The sequence below is a fragment of the Cynoglossus semilaevis genome, chromosome 11 (assembly GCF_000523025.1).
Source record: "Cynoglossus semilaevis isolate Cse_v1.0 chromosome 11, Cse_v1.0, whole genome shotgun sequence".
NCBI classification, from domain to species: domain Eukaryota; kingdom Metazoa; phylum Chordata; class Actinopteri; order Pleuronectiformes; family Cynoglossidae; genus Cynoglossus; species Cynoglossus semilaevis.
In genome coordinates, this window is record NC_024317.1 from 17,671,963 (window position 1) to 17,695,545 (window position 23,583).

Consider the following 23,583-nt stretch of genomic DNA (forward strand, 5'->3'; position numbering starts at 1 on the left):
TGGACACACAGTCTTCCTCTCAGCATCAACTCGGTCATCTTCAAGGTACGTCTTTACTGTAACACTCGCTGGATCAAACCTAGCACACAGCACACAGTGTGACGTGAAGCCTCGATTGATAGCCACTTAGCTGGCTTACCTAGCATGGACGGGTAGTTGAATAAACGGGTTTCCTGCAATTTAGGACATACATATAAACTGCGCAAAAAGACGCAGTTTGTACATTAGCTGTAATGACATGACCGTAGTTGTATTTGCACAACTGTCATTATTTGTTGACTGAGTCTGTTAGACAGTTAGCTCGTTGTCAAGCTAAGGTCAAGAAGCTGGTCAGCCTGGCTGCTAACAAACATGGTAACTAAGTCCATTAACGTAACTATCGGTGGATTGTCTTCTATTTATAACAAATGTCATGTAATAACAATACTATCTAAAACTTCAAGAGTGACGTCTGTCCGGATATCTCTGAGTATCAGACGTAGGTAGTATTAGTACCTTTAGGTAGTGCTAAGTGATTTTAGCTTGACGTTAGCTCATTGTAAATTTAATTCAGGACAGAAAAGCATCAGTAGTAAATGGCAGGTTGTTGCTGTTGTTTGGTGGCTTGGTTCGGCAACCTAGGATCAGTTGTACCAATGCTAGTTCAGATCGTGCTTCGAACCGTGTTTATTTGAAGACATGCCGGTGATGCAGGGCTGTTTAATCATTCATCTCCTGAATGTTGTGCTTGCCCAAGTCAGCCACTAACGAGCGAAGCACTTTCAAACTGAATTCGGGATAAAGAATGTGTGATGACTTTCTTTAGTAAACAACGAATTGTAAAACTGCACGTCTTTCTCCAGACATTCATGTTAGTTTTAGGTTCAGCTGTGATTAGTTTTACAACACAAAATATAACAAAATGACAACAGTTTTGTTTACTTTTCAGAAATCGTTGAGTTTGCAACCTTTTTTCCTGAATGAATGAAATATAAATGACAGGGGCCAACAGCGTTGAAGCAGGTAGTGTTTAATTCACTAGTCAAAGAATCTTTTGACCGTTTAATATGTTAAAACTAAACAAAGTCATTTTGTATGATAACCTTTTTCTAAACATGAACAAAGTTGAATCAGACATATTTTTCTAAGCTCTGAAATCAGTTTTACCAGACGTCAGTTGAAAAGTGATTTGGCGAGGTATAATTTAGTCCTTAGCCTATAATTTGATCAGGTTTTCTTTTCCAGGCAGAAGACCAACATCTGGAGCTCTTCTACTAATGTTTCTGTGTGTATATGGCAGACCTTGTAAAGTCTCGGAAAAGGTTACCCACGTTCCTGGCATGCATAGGTTACTGTGATTAATTTGCTATTATCCCAGTTAAATCACAGTTTCTTGTGAGCTAAAATCTGTCAGTCTTCAGACTCCTAGTTGCTGTGTGATGTGCTGGTGGTCTGTTCCTTAGAAGTCTTCTTTTGTCAGAATTCTTTGGAGGTTTGTGATTATTTTCATAACTGGTCCTGGGTTTATGTTTGGTCATTGGGTTCTGGTTGTGAGCCAACTGCACAGGAACATGTTGTGTTTGTTTGTTTCTGTTCAGTACATAGTCCTCTTGCGCTCTTCCTCAACTGAAGGTTCAATTGGCATTGCTTGACTGTCAGCTGGTCAGGTCTGTATTTACATGGCCCACTTTGCAGTTAGATCAAAGCATGAAGGTAACCCTCACCAGTAAATTGTTGCCAGTTTTTGGAAAAAGCTTTAATCTTGGGTCCTTTGAAAAGTCATGGTCCTATGATACAATCCCTATGTCAGACACAAACTGCCATAAAATAAACCAACCTTACATAAAATAAACCAACCAAAGAATCAATCCTTACTAATGCAGTTAGATCAGCAGTTGTCATTAATTGCAGGTAGGTCGTATAATAAAGCAGTAATGGTGCCGGTGTAGGGTAGATGTAAATAATGTGTTTTATGTTTAAATATGTCCAAATGTTTAAATGTTAGCATTCATACAGATCCCATTTAAATCTTGAGAAATAAAAATTACTAAATGAACTAACTAAAAAACCATATCAGAAAGATAAGTAAAATATCACCTGTCTGGTACTAAAGTCATCAATGTAGCTGTCATTGTAATTAGTCACCCCTAATTGAAAGTTACAGTTAAAGCACACATTTTTTCAAATTTTGTGGTGTAGCTTATTACATATCAAGTTTGGTAACAGGAATTTTGCAGGTTGTTGAAATTTGTTTTTGAGTGTTTCTTTTTGTGTCTACGAAGCTGTGTCCACTGTGACTCTTAAATATGTTCTGCTTCTTGTTGCATGATTTATGTTAAATATGGTTTCTAATTAAATGTACCATTCCAACACTGTATTAACAAAAAAAGTAATAAACAAATTAATTTACAAATTAAATGACAATCAAAATATCGATACCCTGAAATATCAAACCTGTAAATCAACTCCAAGGAAATCATCATTTTATTCCCAACTATAATAACCCTTCTTGGTGTTAGTACTAAAATGTTTTTTTTTAGCTGTGTGAACTGTTGAGAGTTGTAGTGGTTGTGATGACTACAGAGTCTGTGGTGAGAAAGGGACTCAAATGGCAGGCATGTTCATGCTTCATAAGTTGTTTTGACTGCCTTCAGTTGTTTCACCCGGATGATAGTGTGTGTGTCTGTGTCTGTGTGTCCAGTTACAAATCAACAGCTGCTCTGTTGATTTGTAACTGGACACATGGAGTTTTCTGGATGAAATTCTCACAGATGTGTTTTCAGTTTATCTCCCACAGGGCTGTATTATTCAGAGAAAAAGTTGAGAAGAGAAAACTTTCCTCAGTTTTACCCTTTCCATTATTCCATTATTTGTCCCTCTGCTTTATTGTCTTTTTAGATTTTTTGTCATATTTCATCACTTCATTTTTATCTGACAACAAGTTTATCTCATTATTACTTAAGCTGAAGATTAAGTTTGTGATCACATCTAGTGTCAGTGTCAGCCTTCGGCCCAACTCCAGCTATTTTCAGCAAATTGAGTAGCTGAGTGAATACATCCTGTTGTATCATAAAACATTATTTTGTCTTCTGAGAAGGAAGGAAGGAAGGAAAGTGAACTACTTGTCATTGTGACACAGCTCACCACTGCACACAACCAAATGTGACCTCTGCATTTAACCCATCACCAAAGTGAACAGTGGGTAGCTTTAAGGACCAGGGAGCAGTGTGTGGGGACGGTGCCATGCTCAGTGCTCAGCTTCCTTAGCCACCACTGCCCAGAAGAACACATTAGAAGAATTCTCCACTGAACTTTATGTCACAAACATTCCACATCCCTAAGGAGAACCCCCCCCACCCTCACCCCATCCCCGATTTGGGAACCATTGCAATAGGGAAAAACCTGAGACTAAACCTGAAATCAAGCTGCTTAAAAAGATGATCTGCACCGGTGCAACTCTTAGAACCACACCGAAGTCTGCCTGAAGTAATTATACGAAAGATGAAATGGTCTGAAAGCATATTATTCAGTCAAGCATGACAAAACAGACATTTTTGGTCAATGAGATGTTATCTGTGTTTAAACTAAACTAAAGCACCTGAAATTATAGCACTGAAGGCAAGAGATTTAACTACTTAACCTGAATTTCAAAACTATTTTAGGTCTCTTTACTGTGTAGTTGTGCAGTTGGAAAACCAATCACATATTTGTCTTGTTTCTTGTTTTGTTGTCAAATGTGCTACTCAGAAACCCCCTCTCACCACAGATATTTCTGGTAGACCTTGTTTGTCTCTGTCATTTGAAGAGAGCTGGATTTCCTGTCATACACATGATCAGTAAGAAAGTCAGAAATAGCAGCTTAATCAGTCTGTCACCATCCTCTGACTTATCCCACTGATGGTTGATGATGTGAAGCATGGTCAGATGGTCAAACAGATTCTTTAAGCTGATTGGCTCTTAGTGGAGGTCATCTTGCAGAAACACCTGAGGCAGATATGATTATGACAGTAACTTGTGTCATCTGCATGTCTTTTGGTTTGGTTTGTTTTTACCCACAGACTGCACCAGTCACAGTTTCCCGAATACTTTCAAGCAGGTGCTTATCCTCAGCTTAAGTGCAGAGTAGGGATAGTGTTTTGGAGGTCAGCTGATTAAGGGCACACTCACACTAGGTCCAGTTGCTCTGTGTTGCGCTGAAGTGCCAATTGCCCCCCTCCGCATCCCCCTTTGGCCTGCACTCACATTACCCCAGAGGCAAGCAGGCAAAAGCCCGGTTGCCTCCAACACATGCGTTAATGACTGTTGTTTATACGTGGTTAAAGCAGGGCGATTGAGAGCGAATCTGACAACAACGGACAAACACCTGCTTTGTGAATGATCTTCAAAATAGTCAACCCTCTGATCAACATGGTCATTACTGTGAGCTGCTGTCGCTCTGAAACATGATGGAGAAGAATATCTGCAGCTGCATCTGACTGTGATATTCATGAAGGGTGTGTGTTTTGAGTGGAGGACAGACACAGAGAGACAAAGACAGAAAAAAAGAGATACACATTAGCCCTCAACAATGTCTCGATTTACTGACTTCACAAGGTAGCGATTCACAGGTTTTTGCAGTGGCAAAACGCTGCATGTGTGCAGGTTTGGCCCTGTGTTCCTCACCACTTCCAAATGCACTGTAGCGTTTTGGTGCTTCCTCAACACACCACAGTCCTGCTGGAGCTGGGATTTAAACTTAACCACTAGGCCACAGGTTGGCCACAACTGTATCATGGGCTTTTAAAAGAATAGGAGATAAAGAAATAAGGTATAGAAGTTGTGGGGATTTGGGAATAAAAGCAACAAGAGAAGAGGAGGGGGGACAGGCAGGTTGACCTTGACTCTGTATTTAACAAGCATTCGGACAGCCTTTTGCTGCAGCACAGACACAGGACGCTGCTTCGACAAACACACACACACACACACCTGTTGTCTATGCATTAGCCTTGCCATTTACTCACAAGGATCTAGAAACAGAAAAACACAGCGCTCAAACGGAATAAAATAATTTGATCTGATTTTACTCCTCTTCAGCCAGCCTGTGTTTGGTTCCATCTTTTATTTACCCTTGCAGTGATGTGAATGACCATAGTTTGTTGTTTTGTAATTGTAGTTGTTGAAGGTAAATGTGCGTTTTAAGCTTATTTAATTGTGCAACTATTAGTAACATGCAGTTGGCAAACGAATGTGATACTTTCTGAAATCATGGACCCACACTGGTCCCAGAAATGAACAGATGCGGTTTAATGTTCTAATCTCTGCTCTTGCAGACTCTGTTGTTGTTTATGATGTGCATGTTGCAGGGGTTTAGTGCTTGGCCAACCTTGGAGCGTGACCTCAGACAGTTGAATGTTGAATCTCCATAGATTTTCTTTTAATTTTTTAAATACATGCTCCATTCAGTGAGTCATGATTGAGGCCGGTGTTGTGGCTTGCTGTCAGTGCCTGCTAGCCTAGGCCTGGAACGATGTCGTCAGACATTTCATACTTTGATGACATGTCAGAAGACTTGAGGTTTGTCTACTGGCTGAATCTCACGTAAGTTGGTCGTTTATTTTAGGTTATTTGCCCTCCATCTGTCTCTTTAAATGTTCACATGACACGAAAGCTGAATTGAGGAAAATTGAGATTTTCCAAACAGTAGTCATTAAGAAATGGGAATGGTAGAATGGTGTTCATATTTTTCGTGACTTGTATGAATAAGCATTGGTCAAAGAACGACTGTAATGCAAAAACAAAATAAAAGCCACAATAGCTTTGAGTGCTGTTCTAAAGTGATGTTGCTCATTGTGTTGGAGACATTATCGAGCAAAATGCAAAAATCAATGTCATAGAATTTTTTTCAGTGTCTGAACTGCAGTGTACGTAGAATGTGTACGTACTTAATTTTTAGCTCATCTCTGTACATCATTAGCTCTCTTCAGTTATGACAATGACCAGATGATGTTTTCACAGCCACTTCTCCACTCTCATCCTCAGACTGACATTGATGGGAGTCACAGAAAAGGAAATGGCATAAAATTATCTAATTAGTACCAAAGTCGCTGATGGCCTGTTCTAACAGCGGCCTGACCCATTGAAGCAGCCTCTTCTGTGACATTGAACACTGAAAACCATGTGTGATTTATATGCTGATTTAAGCTGATTGAAACTGTTATAAATAGTAGTTGTTAAACAACACATTTATCTTTATATTTCTGCAGGAGTTGCTGTTCTGCCTAACAAACATCCTGCTGCTCCTGGTTGCTCTCTGCCCCTGCTGATCCTTGTCTTGGTGTAGTCTTTGTGCTGCCAGCGGTGGATTGGAGCACTCTGATCAGAAACTTTACAAGGTGGTTTTCCGGTCTGGCGCCGCCTCCCCCAGGGGCCGGCGTGCGCTCCCAGCAGCCTGTGGTGCCCTGTGCCCCCCCTTCCCTGTCAGTGCACAACAGAGCCCATGCCCAGGGTAAGACAGAACTGTTCTGGTATAGAACAGGTGTGATTCCTGCATTAGTTCAGCTTTTAAGTTATTAGAAAATTCTCATTAAAAATAATCCTTCACTTCTGCAGAAGGAGGCACAGTTCGTACGCCTGGAGCCATGTGCCTCCCTCACACTAACAACATGGACAGCAAGCTACACGGTTCAGGACAGGGGGGAGGGGCTTCACTTCGACAACGAGGAGGAGGTGTTCCACTGGAACCATTTATACACCAGGTAGGAAACACAACTGAAACGGTAGAACATTTGTCATGGAACGTCAACGTTTGATGTTGTTGGTTGTTCATAGGTGGGAGGTCACACGAGCATGATGCGCTATGATGATCACACCGTGTGTAAACCTCTGATCATCAGAGAGCAGCGCTTCTACGAGTCTCTGCCTCCAGAAATGAAAGAGTTCACTCCAGAATATAAAGGTCAGATGAAGCGAATACTTTCTTTTTTTCCTTCAAAACAGAAACAGAGGATACAAACAGTGGTGCAAACTTCCTGGTTTTATTGTTAATGCTTTGAATAAAGTGTATTATACAAATGATCTTCCATTAGACCAAACCTACATTACTAAAGATTAATGAAACAACAACAAAACAAATGGATTTTTTGCCAGAGATTGAATTTAATCTTCTCTCAGGGGAAGTCACCTCTTCTATGGTCGACCTTTCAACACAGCAGCAAATCTAATTCTGTTCAGTTCTTCTCTGTTTTTTATCACACGGACAGATAAACATTGGAGACAGAAGATAGACTGTCAGATTGAAAAAATGTGTTGAAGTTGTTCTGGTCTTTATCACCATTCTAACCATTTGCTCACATTCTTAATGTCAGTACTTGCTTAACTTGTAGTAATAGACGCAAGCACATTTTGGTAGATATAAACACACACTTTATTCAATCTGAAAAGGTCAATAAAAACAATAACCTTGTTGGTAATTAATCACGTTCACAGTCACTTAGAAACATGAGGATGTGAAGGTCGACCTATAAAGTTAACTCTTGTCAGTTGGTGTTGGATTGACATAGACACACACAGTTGTCTTGATAGGAGGCTGGTCATGTTGCAATGTCTTTGTAAGGGTATCACATGTCCACTGACATGCATTATTATAGCATTGCACTGTCCAAATATAACCTTGCTGAAGCTGTTGGTGACAGTTTTTTTATTATTTCCTAGTGTCAAGACTTTGAGTCTCCATGTGTTCTTGAAAAATAAATAAATAAAAATAAATTTGTACTATATTGATCCCATACTTGGGAAATTATTGCAGATATTCTGTTAACAGGCTGCCCCTAGCAAGAGCCAAACATGGTTTGAGAATCCTGGGTTCGATTCCTCTGAGAATTGAACCCAGGACTCTCTGCTCCCTAGGCAGGTGTGCCAACCACTGCACTAAAGATCTGTTGTGCTCCTGTTTTGATCTCTGTCTCCTCAGGTGTGGTGCTGGTTTGTTTTGAAGGAGATTCTGATGGTTACATCAACCTAGTGGCCTACCCCTACGTGGAAAGCAGTACGGAGGGAGGAATTGCAGAGCATGAGGATCGTGATCCTGCTGAGAGGGAGCAGCCAAGGAGAAAACACTCCAGACGCAGTCTACATCGATCCTCCTCTGAGCACAAGGAGGACCGGCCTGACAGGAGAGAGTCGCATGAGACAGATGCCACTGATAAGTGAGAACACAAATACAGCAGTATAGACAAAATAAAGATTTAAAACACACGTACAGAATAGTGGATGGATTTGTTAAGATAGAGGGGTTGTTAATAGTGATTGACTATAACAATTCAATCTTGAATCTTTCTGGAAGTTTTGCAGAGCTGAAGAGTCCCAGAATCGACTCAAAGATCCACTCAGATGTTCCCTTTCAGATGTTGGACTGGAACAGTGGTTTGACCTCAGAGAAGATCAGCCATAATCCCTGGAGCCTACGCTGTCACAAGCAGCAGCTCAGCCGCATGAGGTCGGAGTCCAAGGATCGCAAACTCTTCAGTATCCTTTCTCAGCCAGTCACTGTCTCAGATACTTCACAGACTATCTTTTTTTTCTCCGTTGTCCAGACTTTCATCCTGGGTATCCTATCTCCTGGCTGTCATCAGCCATTTTTGTCTCATCTTTTACTTCATTCATGGGAATTCTTGTTTCAGTTCAGGCCATAGTTGTTGATGCTATTTATTAGTTGTATTGATGTCGATGACTCTGATCATTTGGACTGATTACAAAAAGAGCCACTGAATATAAATATGGACGCGGCTTAGAACAGAGAGAGAAGAAGGGATGGTTTGAGGTTATCAGGTTAAAGGTCGTGTTTTGATGTTGAGCTTCAAAGACTGCAACTGCCATGAACACACAAACACACACACAGACTGAGTCCATCTATTTTTACTCTCAGCAGATTTAACAATGCTGCCATTTCTACAACTATTTTCTTGCAGGTGAACAAGAGGAAAACATATTCATACACATTCAGTGGTTCAGTCGCACTTCACCCCAAACACAGTAAATAAAACAAAACTGTTGATGTAACAGTCAAACAAACGTTGCCTTCCTAAACAGTGTTTAACCAGAGTTCCTGTTGTTGGAAAATGTGGTTCACCACTTCTCCTACCCATGCATTCTGGACCTGAAGATGGGCACCAGGCAGCATGGAGATGACGCCTCAGAGGAGAAGGCCGCCAGGCAGATGAAGAAATGTGAACAGAGCACCTCAGCGACACTGGGAGTCAGAGTGTGTGGCATGCAGGTACAATAATCACCTATCTAACCTATTTAAGAAAATTGTAGGGAATCCTTAGGGGGAAAAGTAACACCCCCCTCCTGAACATATTTGTGTCGTGACATTGATGGTCACATCTTTTCAGTTAGTTTCTCTGAATTTATCCATAACCAAATGACAAGACAGAGAGCTGGTGGTTATTTGATTCAAAGATCTCCTCCAATATAATACATTAGATGAGGTTCAGTCATACGAGTCATACAGCTCACTAATACGTGTGTAAGTGCTTTGTTTTGAGCTTGACTGGTTTTCCTTCTGCAGGTGTACCAGCTGAACACAGGTCACTACCTCTGCAGGAATAAGTACTATGGTCGCGGTCTGTCGATTGAAGGCTTCCGTCAGGCACTGTACCAGTACATGCACAATGGAAAGGGTCTGAGGCAGGACCTCCTGGAGCCAATCCTGAATAAGCTTCGGAGCCTTAAGGAAGTGATTGAGAGGCAGGCGTCCTATCGCTTCTACTCCTCTTCTCTGCTCATCATCTATGAGGGAAAGGTGAGTCAGTTTGAAGTTATTGTGCAGTCCTACAGTGTAGCGGTCATGCAGGTGGAAGATGCTCTTTTTTGTTTGAATTAAAACACCTGAAAAGGACAAGTGCAGTTTAAAAAATGTTTTCGTAAGAAACTGCTGCAACTACATATGCTGCCCTGAATTTAGACTAAAAATGTGAGATGAAGTCCTGATGATATTAATTTACATTTTGCCAGTGCAACCTCTACCATCACTGTGGCATTTGCAGTGGTGGCCAGTTATTGCTTTTACCAATGAATTGTATCTATAACAAACATCAGGACAAAAAGAAAAAAAACCTCTCAGCAACCTTTGCGTTGCTCAGCAGTGGAATATGAAGTTTCACAGCACTTGAGGATAAGATTAGCCACTACCAGCTAGTATAAACAGGGAAAGTCAAGAGTGTTATGTAACTGCAGCTGTATGTCACTACTTGACACATGTTTTGTTTCGCTGTCTTTTTGTGAAAAACACATGTGGAATGTGGTTTTCCAGACGACTTCCAGTTTCCTATAGACATTAAAAACATGTGAGTGTGTACATGTCAGACATACTGTCTGTAAACCAGAAATGTTTTATTGTCTGCTTCATTATTGGAATTCTAATAATAATTATTAACTTATTGAGCTCTGGTTGACATAACCCAACAATATGTTTTACAGGAAACTGATGAGCCCTCCATCTTCAGCCCTGTGCAGCCTGTGGTCTGTCCACAGAAGACTCCTGCTGCTCCTTCAGAGCCCACCCCAGGTCCCCACACTCCTCTGGCCCCCGAGGCTCCCTGTAAAACGGACATGAGTCAGAACCCAGACCCTGGGTCAGTTTCCTCTCAGGTGTCCGAACTCAAGGCTCAGCCCTCTCACTCCCCTCAACCTTCCCCACAACCACCACTGACCACCACGTCAGACTGCCACGCCTCCCCTTCTTCCTCAACTCGCACTCATCCAGACTCCTCCACCCCTTCTTCCTCTGCTCCAAGTTTATTTTCCTTTGCTCCCTCACCTGCACCACAACCTAAACAGCCCCCCCTTGTGGATGTTCGTATGATCGACTTCGCCCACTCCACTTTCAAGGGTTTCCGTGGAGACACAGCAGTGCACGATGGCCCAGATAGAGGATACGTGTTTGGACTGGAGAGCCTGGTCCATATCTTGGAGAGCTTGCGGGACGGCAACCTGCCGTAGCACGCCGCACATAACAATTTGGGCACACACATGCGCACAACCATGCACATTTACGCATACACACTCGGATAAAAATCCCACACAAATCTGGCTTTGAGCTTGATTAGGTCATGCCGCTGAGACGTCTCGGCTGTAAATATGAAACAGGGTTCTCCAGGATGTCGCCATGGAAACATGAGCATTCTACAGTCAAGTAGTTTCTATAGCAACAGGCAGTCGGTGAGACAGCAGCTTAGAAGAGGAAAATCACTTCACTGTCACAGGTTGTAAGTCTACTTGTGGGGACACTCAGTGTAATTTTATCACTTAAAATATCGCAATGTCAGTTTATTCATCTTCGCATGTAAAAAACAAAACCACAGGCATCTTCAAGAAATATAGATAAGAATATCACAGGAGTAGACTGAAATGGAATAAAAAAAGTAGTAGTTTGCAATTGACATGGAGGTCACTCAGGACTTAGGTCAGAAACATGACCCACATGTAATGTCAGTGAAAGGTCTCATTTTTACTTCAGCATCCATGTTAAGTTGCAAGCTTGAGCTATTTGAACTCTGAGTGCAGGTTTAGGTTCTGGGCTTCACCTTGAGAAAAGGCAAAAGGTATCATTGTAGCAGACTGCCAGTGGAAGCTGTAGTGACAACTCAGTGTGAACGACTGACACACGACAAGTGCTGCAACAGTGGCATGCTGCTCAGGTAGACTTAAAAGAAGGGTATGCAAAAATTTACTAAAGAGAAATTGTCACATTTGAACGGACCACCAGAAGTGTACAGTGGTGTTTTCTTCTGCAGGGATACTTTCCTGTGCAGGGATTTTCCACTCTTTTCTTTTCTGTGTGGTCAGGATAATCCTGAGTGGAAGTGTTTCCTGGGGACAGATACACCCACTGGGTGTACTGAGTGACTGTTAAAAGCCAAAGAGAATGAATTAAGATTTGAGGAAGGTTGGGGTCCGATCACAGGGTGAGATGAATGTAGGTTATGAATCTCTACACCCGTTTGTTTCATAGTGTGATTTTTCTTTTTAGAAAATAGTTGTGTTAAATGATGGTTTCATTTTGATCACCAGTTTTACATATTTATATTTAGTATTAATGTAGTATCAGGGAAGTCAAAGGCTAAATTATAGCATCCCCTGCAGGCAGGAAGCCCTTCTACTTGGAAAGCGTTTCTGCATACTCTTCTTTTAAGGGAATGGTAGTTCCTACTTGAGCTCAGACATTTCCCGACACCTTTTATATATATTTGAACCTATTTACATTATATACATTTCCAGAAAATAAATGTCACAAACATCACTTGTCATTCCAGACTTTTGAGTAAAGGTTTTACATTTACAAATGAAGTGAACTTGAATCCAAATGAGAAATCAATCGGTGGAGGAAGTACAAATGTGTCTAAAGATCATGTTGGTCCTTGCACAGACTGACCAACAGCATCATCCAAACATGCACACAGACGCATCCTAGGAGCGTTTGTCAGCAGAGAAGCTCCGTGAACAATCATTCAGCTGAAACTTGGCCAAAGTCCTCACTTATTTTATTCACTCCTAACAACAAATACCCCCTTTTTCACCATCTTACTGTGCAGATACAACAAACCAAACTAAACCTGGACCGAAGGATGGATTCTTCAGCATGTCCCATTGGAAAACACACACAAACACCTGAGAAAGCAATGGATGAGGATGATGATGAACATGATAGATGGCAACTCTTTTCTTCATCAGTGTAGGGGGGGGTCGCCCCCTGGAGGAAGTGACTGTGCAACATAAATGTGCATCATAGAGTTAGGCTTTAAGAAGAAAATACAGATCACTTAAAAAAAAGATACAGTACACTGTACGTCTGTTTTTGGGGTTATATTTAAAAAAATATGTGAGTACTGTGTGTCCTGTTTAACAAAGAAAAACATCCTCTGGGTAAATGTGTCAGTGTCAGTTTCACAAATGTGGTCTATAACAAGTGTATTTTCTATATTGTCAACAATTCCCATGGAGAAAGTAGAATCAAATGTGTTGGTTTTAACAGAGGAGGAGTTCTAAAACTGTCTGTTACCTCAGTGTACACTTATATACCAAACAACATTGTGCTGTTAAAACGCTTATGACAGATTTGATCCCCAAGTTTGTATTTCCATCTATAGTCAATGCAATTGCAAATGGCTTAAATTGTGGATGATGTGCTGCTGAGGAGATTTGATCATTTCCTCAATGTATTGTTTAGCATAAATGTGATTTTTACACAGGATAATAATGTCAAGGAACGCATTTTTGCTTTTACACACATGGGATTTGCTGACAGTGAGAAAAGAATAGATTAGTTGCAGCTATTGTCTTTACGTGAGGGATTGGTGACAGAGTTCGTGTGTCAACAGTGTTGGTTTATACATGTACATGTCAATGACTGATGGTGAACGCAGTCACAAAGTTCTGTGTCGTGACCATGTCGATGGGATCAGTTGGAGAAAACGGTGACTTGACTGTCACCCAGCCTCGCCTCCAGCGTCACCATCCTGCCAGTGTCAGCAGAGGTTGTGTCACCACTGAGGACGTTACACCACTATTATCCCCTCTGATCGGTCTGATTAGACTGCGTCACCCAATGACAAACAACATCCAGAGGCCAGGGCTGTGCTGTGATACTGCACTGCCCCCTGCTGAAAAAGAAGAGGAAACCAACCCCAGGAGCTGGACTTACAAGAGAGATAAAATATGAATATTTTATTTTTGATTTCTCAAGGCGATAATTTATTTTTTTATTGTACCTTTATCGATATGTGGGGGTAAATGTTTTGTCTTTCACACAACTCCCACGCCCATAAATGTCTACAATATAAAGAGGTTTAAGTGCTTTAGAGACGGTGCGTAGAAGTTGTTAGAAGTATGCTTTATATACATATATACACATATGTATACATATATGTGTATATATATACACATATATTTGTATACATATATGTGTGTGTATATATATATACATATATGTATGTATATATGTATATATATATATATACACATGTGTGTATATATAGGTATGTATATATGTATATATAGGTATATATATGTATGTATGTATATACATATATAATGATTTTGCTGACATGGCCTCAAGTCTGTTACTGATGATCTGCAGACCACCCAGGTTTATCAGCAAATCCAGGCTTGATTCAGGCCCATAGAGTCCCTACACCTCAGTTCTGTTATGGGAAGGTTCTTAAGCCTTCGTGAGTGTGCGTGCGTGCTAGCATGCAGGTATAGAAACCATCTTTAGTATTCAGTTGATTTCGCCTCACATTTTATTGAGTTGGTTAAAAAAACGCCCATTAACATCCTCCTGTTTTTCCTCAGTTTTTCGCACCACATTGTTACAGCAGTCTCGCATTCTGAATGCAGCGAGTCCACACTCAGATTATCATATCTATTATTCAATGGTTATTTAGCAGCATTTTCTGCATATGGCATTGTCCTGTTTGTTAGAAAAGTGAAATTAAAGTGAGATTAAATCTTTCCACGAACTTCTGGTGGTGGTAGCTGGTGTTGTAATTACGGAGTAAAAGGTTGATCCATGTTAACATGACTTTTTTTTAGTACCTTAACCGAGGAATAAGAAACCTTGTCTTTTAAAAAAATATTGGTTGGTATTACATTGGCAGAGTTAAATATTTATGCTTCACTTTCAAACAACAATAACGCACAATAAAAAAAGTAGTCTGTGCGAGGCCATCAATGAAACTAGGTTTTATATTCTTTTACAACAATCTCATTTTACAGGCCTGAAGAATAAGCTTGTGACACGGCCGAAAATTCTGATACGGTTTTATTTCAGACGTGGATTCTTAGGCCTTGGAAAATGGCTGACAGTGCACACCATTTTTGCTGTCACATATGTAATATTTTTTATTTAATAATGTCTACCTGAATGTATGAATAATGGTCATTACACCTGAATAAGGCCCTTTTCTGTGAAAGTGAATTTTTTTAGATGAACCCACAACTAAAGTACTTTTGTTTTTTAGATTTGATTTTAAGATGGAAAATTATCTTAACTAAATCTTTAGGACAGACTAATGAAAAATACTTCAGTTTTTTAACATCCTTCTTTCTCTTCCTTTGTCCTCATCCCGTTGTCATTCCTTGACAACTATACAGATCATACTCCCTGTACAGGACATAGTCCTTCAGTCGCCCTGGCAAAGGCAGGAAGCTCATAAAGACAGGTGACCGGAGACGAAGGCGTCCAAGGCAGCGACGGATTGTCAGCCGGCAGAGATGCTGCAGACAACGAGTGTTTTCTGAGAAGGAGGTAGAAGTTCAAAGTTCACTTTTGTTCTCCGGCTTCATCCCTGTAAAATGTAGGCATGAAGAGAGTTTGCTTTAGTTCACCCTGTAGGCTGCATATGTCGGGCCACTCAGGCTGCTCCATCACTGTTGCCTTCAGTTTGGAGCACAGGGCCACGTGATCCACGTAGTCCAGTAGAATGCGAACAACTTGACCAGATAGATGCTTCAGCCAGGAGACGGTGATCACCTCACAGAACTGCACTGACAAGAGTAAAAACAAAAAAGGTCAGAACTGCTCCGCCATTTACCTGCAGACTTCTCTGCAGTGATGTACGGTTAATATTTATATTTTATAGGATTTTTGATGTGTAACTCCCACATGGACCTATAGATCCAATTAATCTGACCTTCCGTATCAGAAAGAACATTGAGATGCCAACCTGTCATGCGTGCTAGATGAAACACCAAAGTCTAGTGACAAATCTCTTCACAACATTAATTTAATTCATTTAACATTTTTATAGTAGTTGAATTGTTTGACATATCTGTCTTGGAGATGCAGGGACCATGATGTTCTTCATCTGGACTCTGACTGTGGTTTACCATAGTATCTCTGATCACAGAGTCACTCCATCCCTCATAGTCATCAGGGAAGTGGGGTTTGTTGCCATAGCGACAAGAAAAGCACTGCTCCACATTGTAACCAAAGTTACACAGCATTCGAAGGACCACCTAAGACACACACACACACACACACCTGAGAAGATGTCAGAATATTGCGTGAATGTGTCACAGAGCAGGGAGGTTTTGCTGGTTTACCTCGTCCTTGAGTGCATACTGCAGAGCTGAGGGGAAGTGTGTTGTGTTTATTCTGCAGAAATAGTTGACATTGGCTCCAAACCTCAGCAGTAAGTGGATCAGCTCATAGTTGCCCAAACGTAGTGCAACCTTAGTGCAACATTCAGTGGGTCATCAACAGTGTTGTTAATGTTGATTTTACACATGAACACATTGTAAACATACACACACACACACCTGCAAACATTTGACAGGATCTTGATTGGCCATGGCTCCAGCCTCCAGCAGCAGTTTGGCTGAAGCCACGTCGTTGTTGGACACTGCAAAGAAGAGAGCCGACTTCCTCTCATCGTCGTAGCTACGCCGAACCCAGGGGTGGAGCATGTAGTTGGGGTCGTAACCAGCCTCCAGCAAGGCCTGATGGGATTTATGGGACAAAAAGGGCTCAGTGTTACATAACTGATCACTGATATGAACAGTGTGGACACTGTGAAAACTTTAAAAACTAACTATGTATTTATTTAAAAAATGTTTTTCTTTTAGCTGATAAATTCCACCTTATTAGCCTAATTCTCCAAAACATACATTTAACATCATTGCAATTGACATATTTGCCCTGACCTTTACTAGAGCCTCAGATAAGAGAATCTTCCTCATTATTAACAAGTTTGCTGTTTATTTTTTTCTTTTTTTTCAAAGATATAAAACATCAAATGGTGAGTCAAGGACCTGGGGCTTTGTAATGAATAAACAAACTGGACTTGAACAAAGAATAAACTGGAGTAGACTGTAGCTAAAAACGATGAAAGGATGAATTTATAGAAAAAATAGAAAAAGCACAGACACACACTTAAACACCTTGATGCAGTGTGTATGTCCTCCTGCAGCAGCAGAGTGTAGTGGACTCATCCCACTGTCAGTTACATCCTCCATTGAAGTTACAGGAATCAGCAGATTCAAGGATCTGAGGAACAAACACATGAAACATGACCTTCTTTGTATGTGAAATGTACCAAGTAACATCTATAGAGTGGACATAAAAACTAAAACTTAGTTTTCTTCTTTTAATTTGCTATCTGAATTGTTTCTGTGTGCTCGTGTATTTACTATAATAATAACACTAGCCCTTCAATCAATGAGCATAACTCTGAGTGAAAATATGATTATTAATGATTTACTCCAGGTGTCCTCGGTGTGCCGTACGGTGGATGGGCATGTGTCCTGTGTGCTTGGCTACGTTGGCATCTGCTCCGTACTCCAGCAGCAGACTGATGACAGCTGGATCTCCGGCTACAGTTGCTTCATACAGGATGGACGCCTCGTCCTGCGCCTGGGACAGGACGTCTGCACCTGCAGTACACAAGTGTGAACAACTTCTCCCACTACTCTCAGGTCAGTCTGTTTATTTTCCACTGCAAAAGCACTGGAGGTGTGGTTGTTGGTGCATTGTAAAAGGTTGGTTGCAATATTCTTGGAGGTGTACAGCTCTGTACAGCAACAGGCCCTGACACCTAAAGTACGGCGTCATCTCCATGACCAATGTCCATGTTCCAATATGTCAAGTTATACATCTGTCCATTAACTTCTTTGGTAGCAATTTAAGTAGCCTACTGCTCCTGGTGCCCAACCTTTTTTGGCTTGTGACCTGATCACCAATTTCAGGCGACCCCAGAGTTTGGTGGCATTTATAATTGTAATTTAAAAAAATAATAACAATTAGGTGCAAAAATATTTTTTTCACTATTTTTTACATCAATTACAAGACATTTCAGGTGACCCCATTTGAATTCCAGGTGACTCCATGTGGGATTGTGACCCTAAGGTTAAAAAAACACTGATCTAACTTTCTCTTTAAAGATAGAACAATGCAACAATTGTTCACCAGTTGTGTGGATGCTGTGGATTTACTTGAGGCCTCCCTGACGTCTCACCTTTCTGCAGAAGAATCTGCACCACCTCCAGGTGTCCACCCTGTGCTGCTAATGCCAGTGGCGTGAGGCCGTAGTGGCTGCGAGGGTCTGGCCATGCTCCGGCATCCAGCAGCTGGTTCACCAGTGCTGCTTTGCCCAGCCGTGAGGCCTCATGAAGGGGCTTGCGTCCGTTGCAGCCCTCCTGGTTCACCCTGGCGCCGTGCTGAAGCAGCAGCTTCACTAGGTCTGAGCGCTCGGAACGTATTGCTGCAGTGAGACACAGTCGGACAGACAGGTGAATTAACCTGTGATTTATGACAGTGGTAGTGGTAGTGCTGAGCAGCTTACCAACAAACAGTGGTGAGTCCTCGTCTTTGTCCTGACAGTCTGTCTGAGATCCATGGCTGAGGAGGAAGGAGACGTTTTCTATCAGACCTTGTTCTACTGCCAGGAAAAGAGGAGTCTGACCTTTATTAGTACGATGCTTTACAGAGTTGGACCCTGAGGCTGAGGACAGAACAGCTGTGTGTCAGGTGTCGGACATATTTATAAATCAGTAATTTGGTATTTATGCAGAATCAAAGTTGTCAGGGGGATACAAACCTTTGTATGTGAACTCCAGGATGGTTTGGTTGCTCTGAGCCGCTGCTGCATGGAGAGGAATCCAACCTTTGCCGTCTGCCTGCAGAAACTTGTCTTTGTATTTGGCACACAGATCCTTCAGGTGCTTCACATTTCCTGCAGACAAAGAGAAATACATCAACTCTCAGCCTTTTGTACTTTGTACTATTCTGTGTGTAACTAGGAATACGTGTGAACACAAGAAAAAACTTTCTTTGGTTAAAGCTCGATGCTGCAGAAGAGCAGCGTCACCTTCCTCACCTTGTCTAATGGCAGTGAAGATGCTGCTGCTCTCTGTTTCTCTAGTGGAAGACGAAAACAGACAGTTTGAAGTGATCCATGTTGCATCATGGACTATAATTTAAAACTTTAATTATATTATTTTTTATTTTCCACTGACCTCCTATCGACTCCAGCTGCACTCTGGCTGTCCTGTTGCCTGCTGCTCTCCACCAGACTCTGTTCTATCATGTGCTGCGTGGCTTCATCGTCTTCGTCATCCACCTCCTCCAGGCCAAATCGCTGAAACTCCATGTTGTCCTAATTAAATGTTTTCACAGCCAGGGGATGAGGAGCTCTACAAGGCCAAAAATGTAGGGACGCTCGCTCCATTCATCAACTGTTGGTTAAAGCTGTCTCAGGTTTATACGACAGGACAGGGCCAAAATTGAATTGTAAGTTCAATATATTTTCAAGAAAATACAGTTCAAGTAAACAACAGTACACAGAGGTTCTTCTTAATTACCTTAAGGTCTGTGTCTGTATTTCCGTCTTCTGATTGTGGAGTCCCTGCTGATTGAATCTGTTGTCGTATGGTTTTTCTAGTGCCTCAGCAGAAATGCAGCTGTTTGTTCTAAAGATTTATCTTTGATAAAAGAAGTCTTAAATTATTAAATTACAAGGAATTCTTTGGTTTTGCAGTGTAGTAACTGCAAAATGTCAGACGGATGTTTTGATCTGCACCCAGAACTCAAACAGTAAAAGTTATGAGGAACAGGACTGTGCTGCTATATTTACACTTGCAGCTAAGTTTATGCAGTCAGCTGATCAGCAGTCACTCTGCACCACTGACCATAGCCAACTTCATACACTGTGTTGTTCTCTTTGAGCTTGTTACACAGACACAAGGAGTATATTTACAGTAGGCTCAAAAGGTATAATTTTGAAACTTAATTAGCATACAAAGATGTGTTTTGTCCAACTACATCCAGTATTAGGTATAAAAACCTTTATTCTAGTTAAGTATTCACTCCAGAGCAGTCATTTTGCCTGAAAACACTGAATCCTCATTGGAAATTTACAGTGCTAGTCTTTTCAACTGCTACAGGCTGCCACAATTGAGGCTCTATTAGATATGTGGTTCCTCTGGGAATTGAACCCAGGACTTTGTTTTTTGCAAGGCAGGCTTGCTAACTGCTACACTGTAGACTACATACAGCATATACAGGGGATGGACAATGAAACTGAAACACCTGGTGACCAAAGGTTTGACTATAGCTGCCCAGCCAAGTATATTGACCCTGTGGAGGCCCTGACGGACAGTTTTGGTGGAAACGAGAGTTGGTTAGCACCCGGATATCCCTTTCAGACAGCTTCCTCTTACGTCCAGTTACTCCTGTTGGATGCGGTTCGTCCTTCTTGGTGGTATGCTGACATTACCCTGGATACCGTGGCTTTTGACACATCACAAAGACTTGCTGTCTAGGTCACAGATGCATCAGCAAGACGTGCACCAACAATTTGTCCTATTTTGAACACTGATATGTCACCCAAGTATTCAACTGTTAGATATACTAGACATTAACACTGTTTTTTGGTCTTGTGTGTTGATTATGTCAAACAAACAGCAGTTCATGCCATTAAATGAATTACAAAATGACAAAACAACCATATTAGTTCAAAATTTCTTTATTTTATTCCTCGCTCCATCTTTTTATGACCTGGGCCTCTCCTTCTTGCCTTTGTAGAGTGCCAGCAGGGACACATTGGCCACTTTGACCACCTTGAAACGAACTCCGGGAATGTCACCGACGGCGTGACCTTTACGTCCAAATCCTGCCACTAGAACCTCATCGTTTTCCTGAAGGTCAGGAGAAAAGGGAAAGAAACATTAAGCCTGGCAGAAACTAAGCCATGATTAAAAAATGCTCCAAATTAATAGTTAATTACACCTGCTAAATCCATTCTCTTTTAGAGTGTATAACGTAGCTTACCTCGATGTAGTTAAGGCAACCGTCATTGGGGACGAATGCGGTGATCTTCTTGCCGTTTTTAATGAGCTGTACTCTCACACATTTCCTGATAGCAGAGTTGGGCTGCTTAGCCTCGACACCTCTGCAGAGGGAAAACAAACCAATTAAGCATCCTGGGTAAAATACTTTAACAATATATAAAAAAAGGGAGACAGGATGTCTTTAAACATACAATTGATTTCCAGTGAGTCTGCAGGGTATTCACTTTGCAGTTTACTTAGATTTATTATTTACAATATTCTGCTTTTGTTATCTTTAGACTAAAGACCCAAGTGTTAAAGAAACTGAGGTTCAGGACCTAAATAGTTGGATGTAAATCAGCATAGTGTAGAAATCATTTGATCAATGGTTCTATAAGTAAAACTTTTACTTACACTTTCTCCAGGACAATGCCTTTGGCATGGGAAGCTCCTCCGAAGGGGTTAGCCTTCAGGGCTGTGCCCAGATGGGCTTTTTTGTACTGTTTATCGTGCCATTTCTGCTCACGACGGTGGTTACGGAGCTTCCTGGCTGTACGCAGACCACGACACTTTCCTGAAAAACATACCAGTAAAACAAAACTATTAGGACAGTCATAGTCCCTTATTACAATGGTTATAACTTATTCATTGAGTCAGCACTTGTCAAACTACCCCAAATTCCTGTTAAATTTTGTTTTATCAACCTAAACAATTAAGACACTTGCCCACAACTAATTATGGATAATGACAGTGTCAACGCCAACACGGGTAATAATAAAGGACATACCCCGACAACAAATCTGCCGTTAATTAATCTTTTCTGACCGAGACAACTTTTTTTTTTATACTAAAAAATGTGTAAATGACTTTTTGGTGTCACTTTAACCGTTCACCGAAAGCCTGTAGCTTTGCATGTGAACTGAGGCCACCGGCTACACGCCGATTATCTGCTAAATAAGTGTAACCTGAGTAATACAAGTATGACTTAGGCTCGATAAACCACAAAAACATCTAGGACAAAACGCTTTTGTTATTCTTACTCAACAAAAGAATAAAATGTTGTGGAGCTCACGCTAGGCTAACAGTGCTAACTCAGACGTATTATGGCCGCCCCACGTTGCGGCGGAAGACCAGGATAAAACGTTAATTCTTTCACAACATTGTGCGTTTTTACTGCTAAAATCTCATCAAAAACAATCCATAACACCTTCATGAAGACCCCGAATGGGTGAAAATTGGTTTAAATAAGAATATTTTCTAATTTTAAGAAGATATTTTACACATACCCATGTTTTCACTAGCGAGCCTGGGACCGAAAGGAAGGATCCAGAGTGCACCGCGGCAATGTCGATTCCGAGGACCCTAACCAAGGTTCCCTTCACTATGTGCCTGATTAAAATATTTTCTTATTATTCTGAAGACATTTATATTCATGTGTCAGCTGTCAAAACTTTATTGTTTATGTTATCGTAACATTTTAAAACGCTGACTTTATTGGATTATAATTTCTGATCGATAAATTAAATAATATATGTACAGTCTAACATGATTTTACGTTAGACTGTACATATATTACGTATTGTATTGTATGTAAGTGTATGTAAGTAAATATCAGCAGAGCAGAAAATGTTATTGTCTGGACCTCTTTTAATGTGTTTATTTAATCGGTGATTTAATAACATTGATTGATTTTAAATTACATTAAAAAAATATTTAACTGTTTTGTTCCCAGTGTTTTTATCATGAATTTTCTTGTTTTCTTTATTTGTGCTACTCCAATGTGCTTGATGCATTTAACTGTCATCCATGTTTCTAAAAAGACGTTTTTTTTGGTAAGTCCAATTAGCTAAAATTAAAGTAATTAAAGCTAAAAGTAATGGATTCCATTACAAATATTACAATCATAAAACATGTTACATATTGAAATAATCTAAAAATAACAAATGTCCACTTAAAACTTAACCTCAAAACATTAAGTTATAAGAGCTTCTAATGCATAACACATCATATTTAAGTTATTGATCAGGAAAGCAATTAAAAAGCAACTAAACTGCCCCAACAATGACACCATACAGGACTCTGTATCCCTTCAAAATTCAATGTAAACAAGCGAACATCAGAGAAGCTGAAGTGATTTTTTCTTGGTTTGTTGTTGGTCGCTGTATCTACTGTGAAAATGATGGTGGCAGCAGCAGCATGCTTTGGAGATGCTTTTTATACATCATTTTCTTTTGTTTTTCTGAAAAGTCCTTTGCTTTAAACACGCTGACCTAAAAATGAGAAAATGTGCCAACACCTTTAGCGACAGATTGGTTTCTCTTAACCCATTTCACCTCTTTCTCCTGCCCATTGGCTGATGCATGAGACCGTTGAAGGGCTTAAGGCCAGTGGGCTGATTAAAGTAGATTACTAGGAGGTGAGGGAAATAGAGCATGTGCTGCCATCGCACTAGGTCACAGCAGTGATGGCTTCAGTGTGGAAATATGCTTGTTTCTCCATCTTCTCTCTGTTCCTCCTTGAACCTTCTACCTGCCTTGACCAACAACCTGGAAAAACAAGGTAAAACAAGACAGGCAGAGAGGCAGAGAAAAGGATGTAAAACAAATGTATGACTCTTGATGTTGATGTTGACCTTACTGACTCTAATCTTTGACTTTTGACGTGTGTTCAGTGTTCAGGTTCAGCTACAGACTGACCAGACACTGGGAATTTCAAAACCGACCTACTATTTTTTAATGTAATTGTATTTTATGATCATGAAGGACATGGAAACACTGAACTCAAACAGAAATGAAAACA

At 40.8% G+C, this 23,583-nt stretch overlaps 3 protein-coding genes across 6 annotated transcripts; 1 reads left to right on the plus strand and 2 right to left on the minus strand.

Annotated features, from left to right (window-relative positions):
* Window positions 1–14,469, plus strand: ip6k1 (inositol hexakisphosphate kinase 1). Of its 3 annotated transcripts, none has more exons than XM_008321054.3 (9): window positions 1–45; window positions 6,222–6,463; window positions 6,568–6,713; window positions 6,787–6,913; window positions 7,928–8,162; window positions 8,300–8,481; window positions 9,057–9,232; window positions 9,527–9,760; window positions 10,438–14,469. In XM_008321054.3, the coding sequence occupies exons 3-9, from the start codon at window positions 6,597–6,599 to the stop codon at window positions 10,957–10,959; spliced, it is 1,593 nt and encodes a 530-aa protein (XP_008319276.1). In that variant the 5' UTR covers window positions 1–45; window positions 6,222–6,463; window positions 6,568–6,596; the 3' UTR covers window positions 10,960–14,469. The 3 variants fall into 3 exon arrangements, with proteins under 3 accessions (XP_008319276.1, XP_024915720.1, XP_008319277.1); XM_025059952.1 differs by lacking the exon at window positions 1–45 and adding an exon at window positions 56–354; XM_008321055.3 differs by lacking the exon at window positions 1–45 and adding an exon at window positions 1,044–1,890.
* A 140-nt stretch (window positions 14,470–14,609) lies between these two features.
* Window positions 14,610–20,479, minus strand: asb14a (ankyrin repeat and SOCS box containing 14a). 2 transcript variants are annotated; one of them, XM_017036487.2, is made up of 12 exons: window positions 19,318–20,479; window positions 18,973–19,204; window positions 18,834–18,874; window positions 18,555–18,689; window positions 17,973–18,458; window positions 17,220–17,391; window positions 16,900–17,005; window positions 16,279–16,458; window positions 16,063–16,191; window positions 15,847–15,975; window positions 15,346–15,499; window positions 14,610–15,254 (listed from the first exon to the last, which is right to left on the minus strand). In XM_017036487.2, the coding sequence occupies exons 2-12, from the start codon at window positions 19,104–19,106 to the stop codon at window positions 15,079–15,081; spliced, it is 1,842 nt and encodes a 613-aa protein (XP_016891976.1). In that variant the 5' UTR covers window positions 19,107–19,204; window positions 19,318–20,479; the 3' UTR covers window positions 14,610–15,078. The 2 variants fall into 2 exon arrangements, with proteins under 2 accessions (XP_016891976.1, XP_024915718.1); XM_025059950.1 differs by having other exon boundaries at window positions 17,973–18,218; window positions 18,300–18,458; window positions 18,973–20,477.
* Window positions 20,465–22,188, minus strand: rps23 (ribosomal protein S23). The gene is made up of 4 exons (XM_008321057.3): window positions 22,071–22,188; window positions 21,199–21,358; window positions 20,786–20,906; window positions 20,465–20,652 (listed from the first exon to the last, which is right to left on the minus strand). The coding sequence occupies exons 1-4, from the start codon at window positions 22,072–22,074 to the stop codon at window positions 20,506–20,508; spliced, it is 432 nt and encodes a 143-aa protein (XP_008319279.1). The 5' UTR covers window positions 22,075–22,188; the 3' UTR covers window positions 20,465–20,505.
* Between the last annotated feature and the right edge of the window lie 1,395 nt (window positions 22,189–23,583).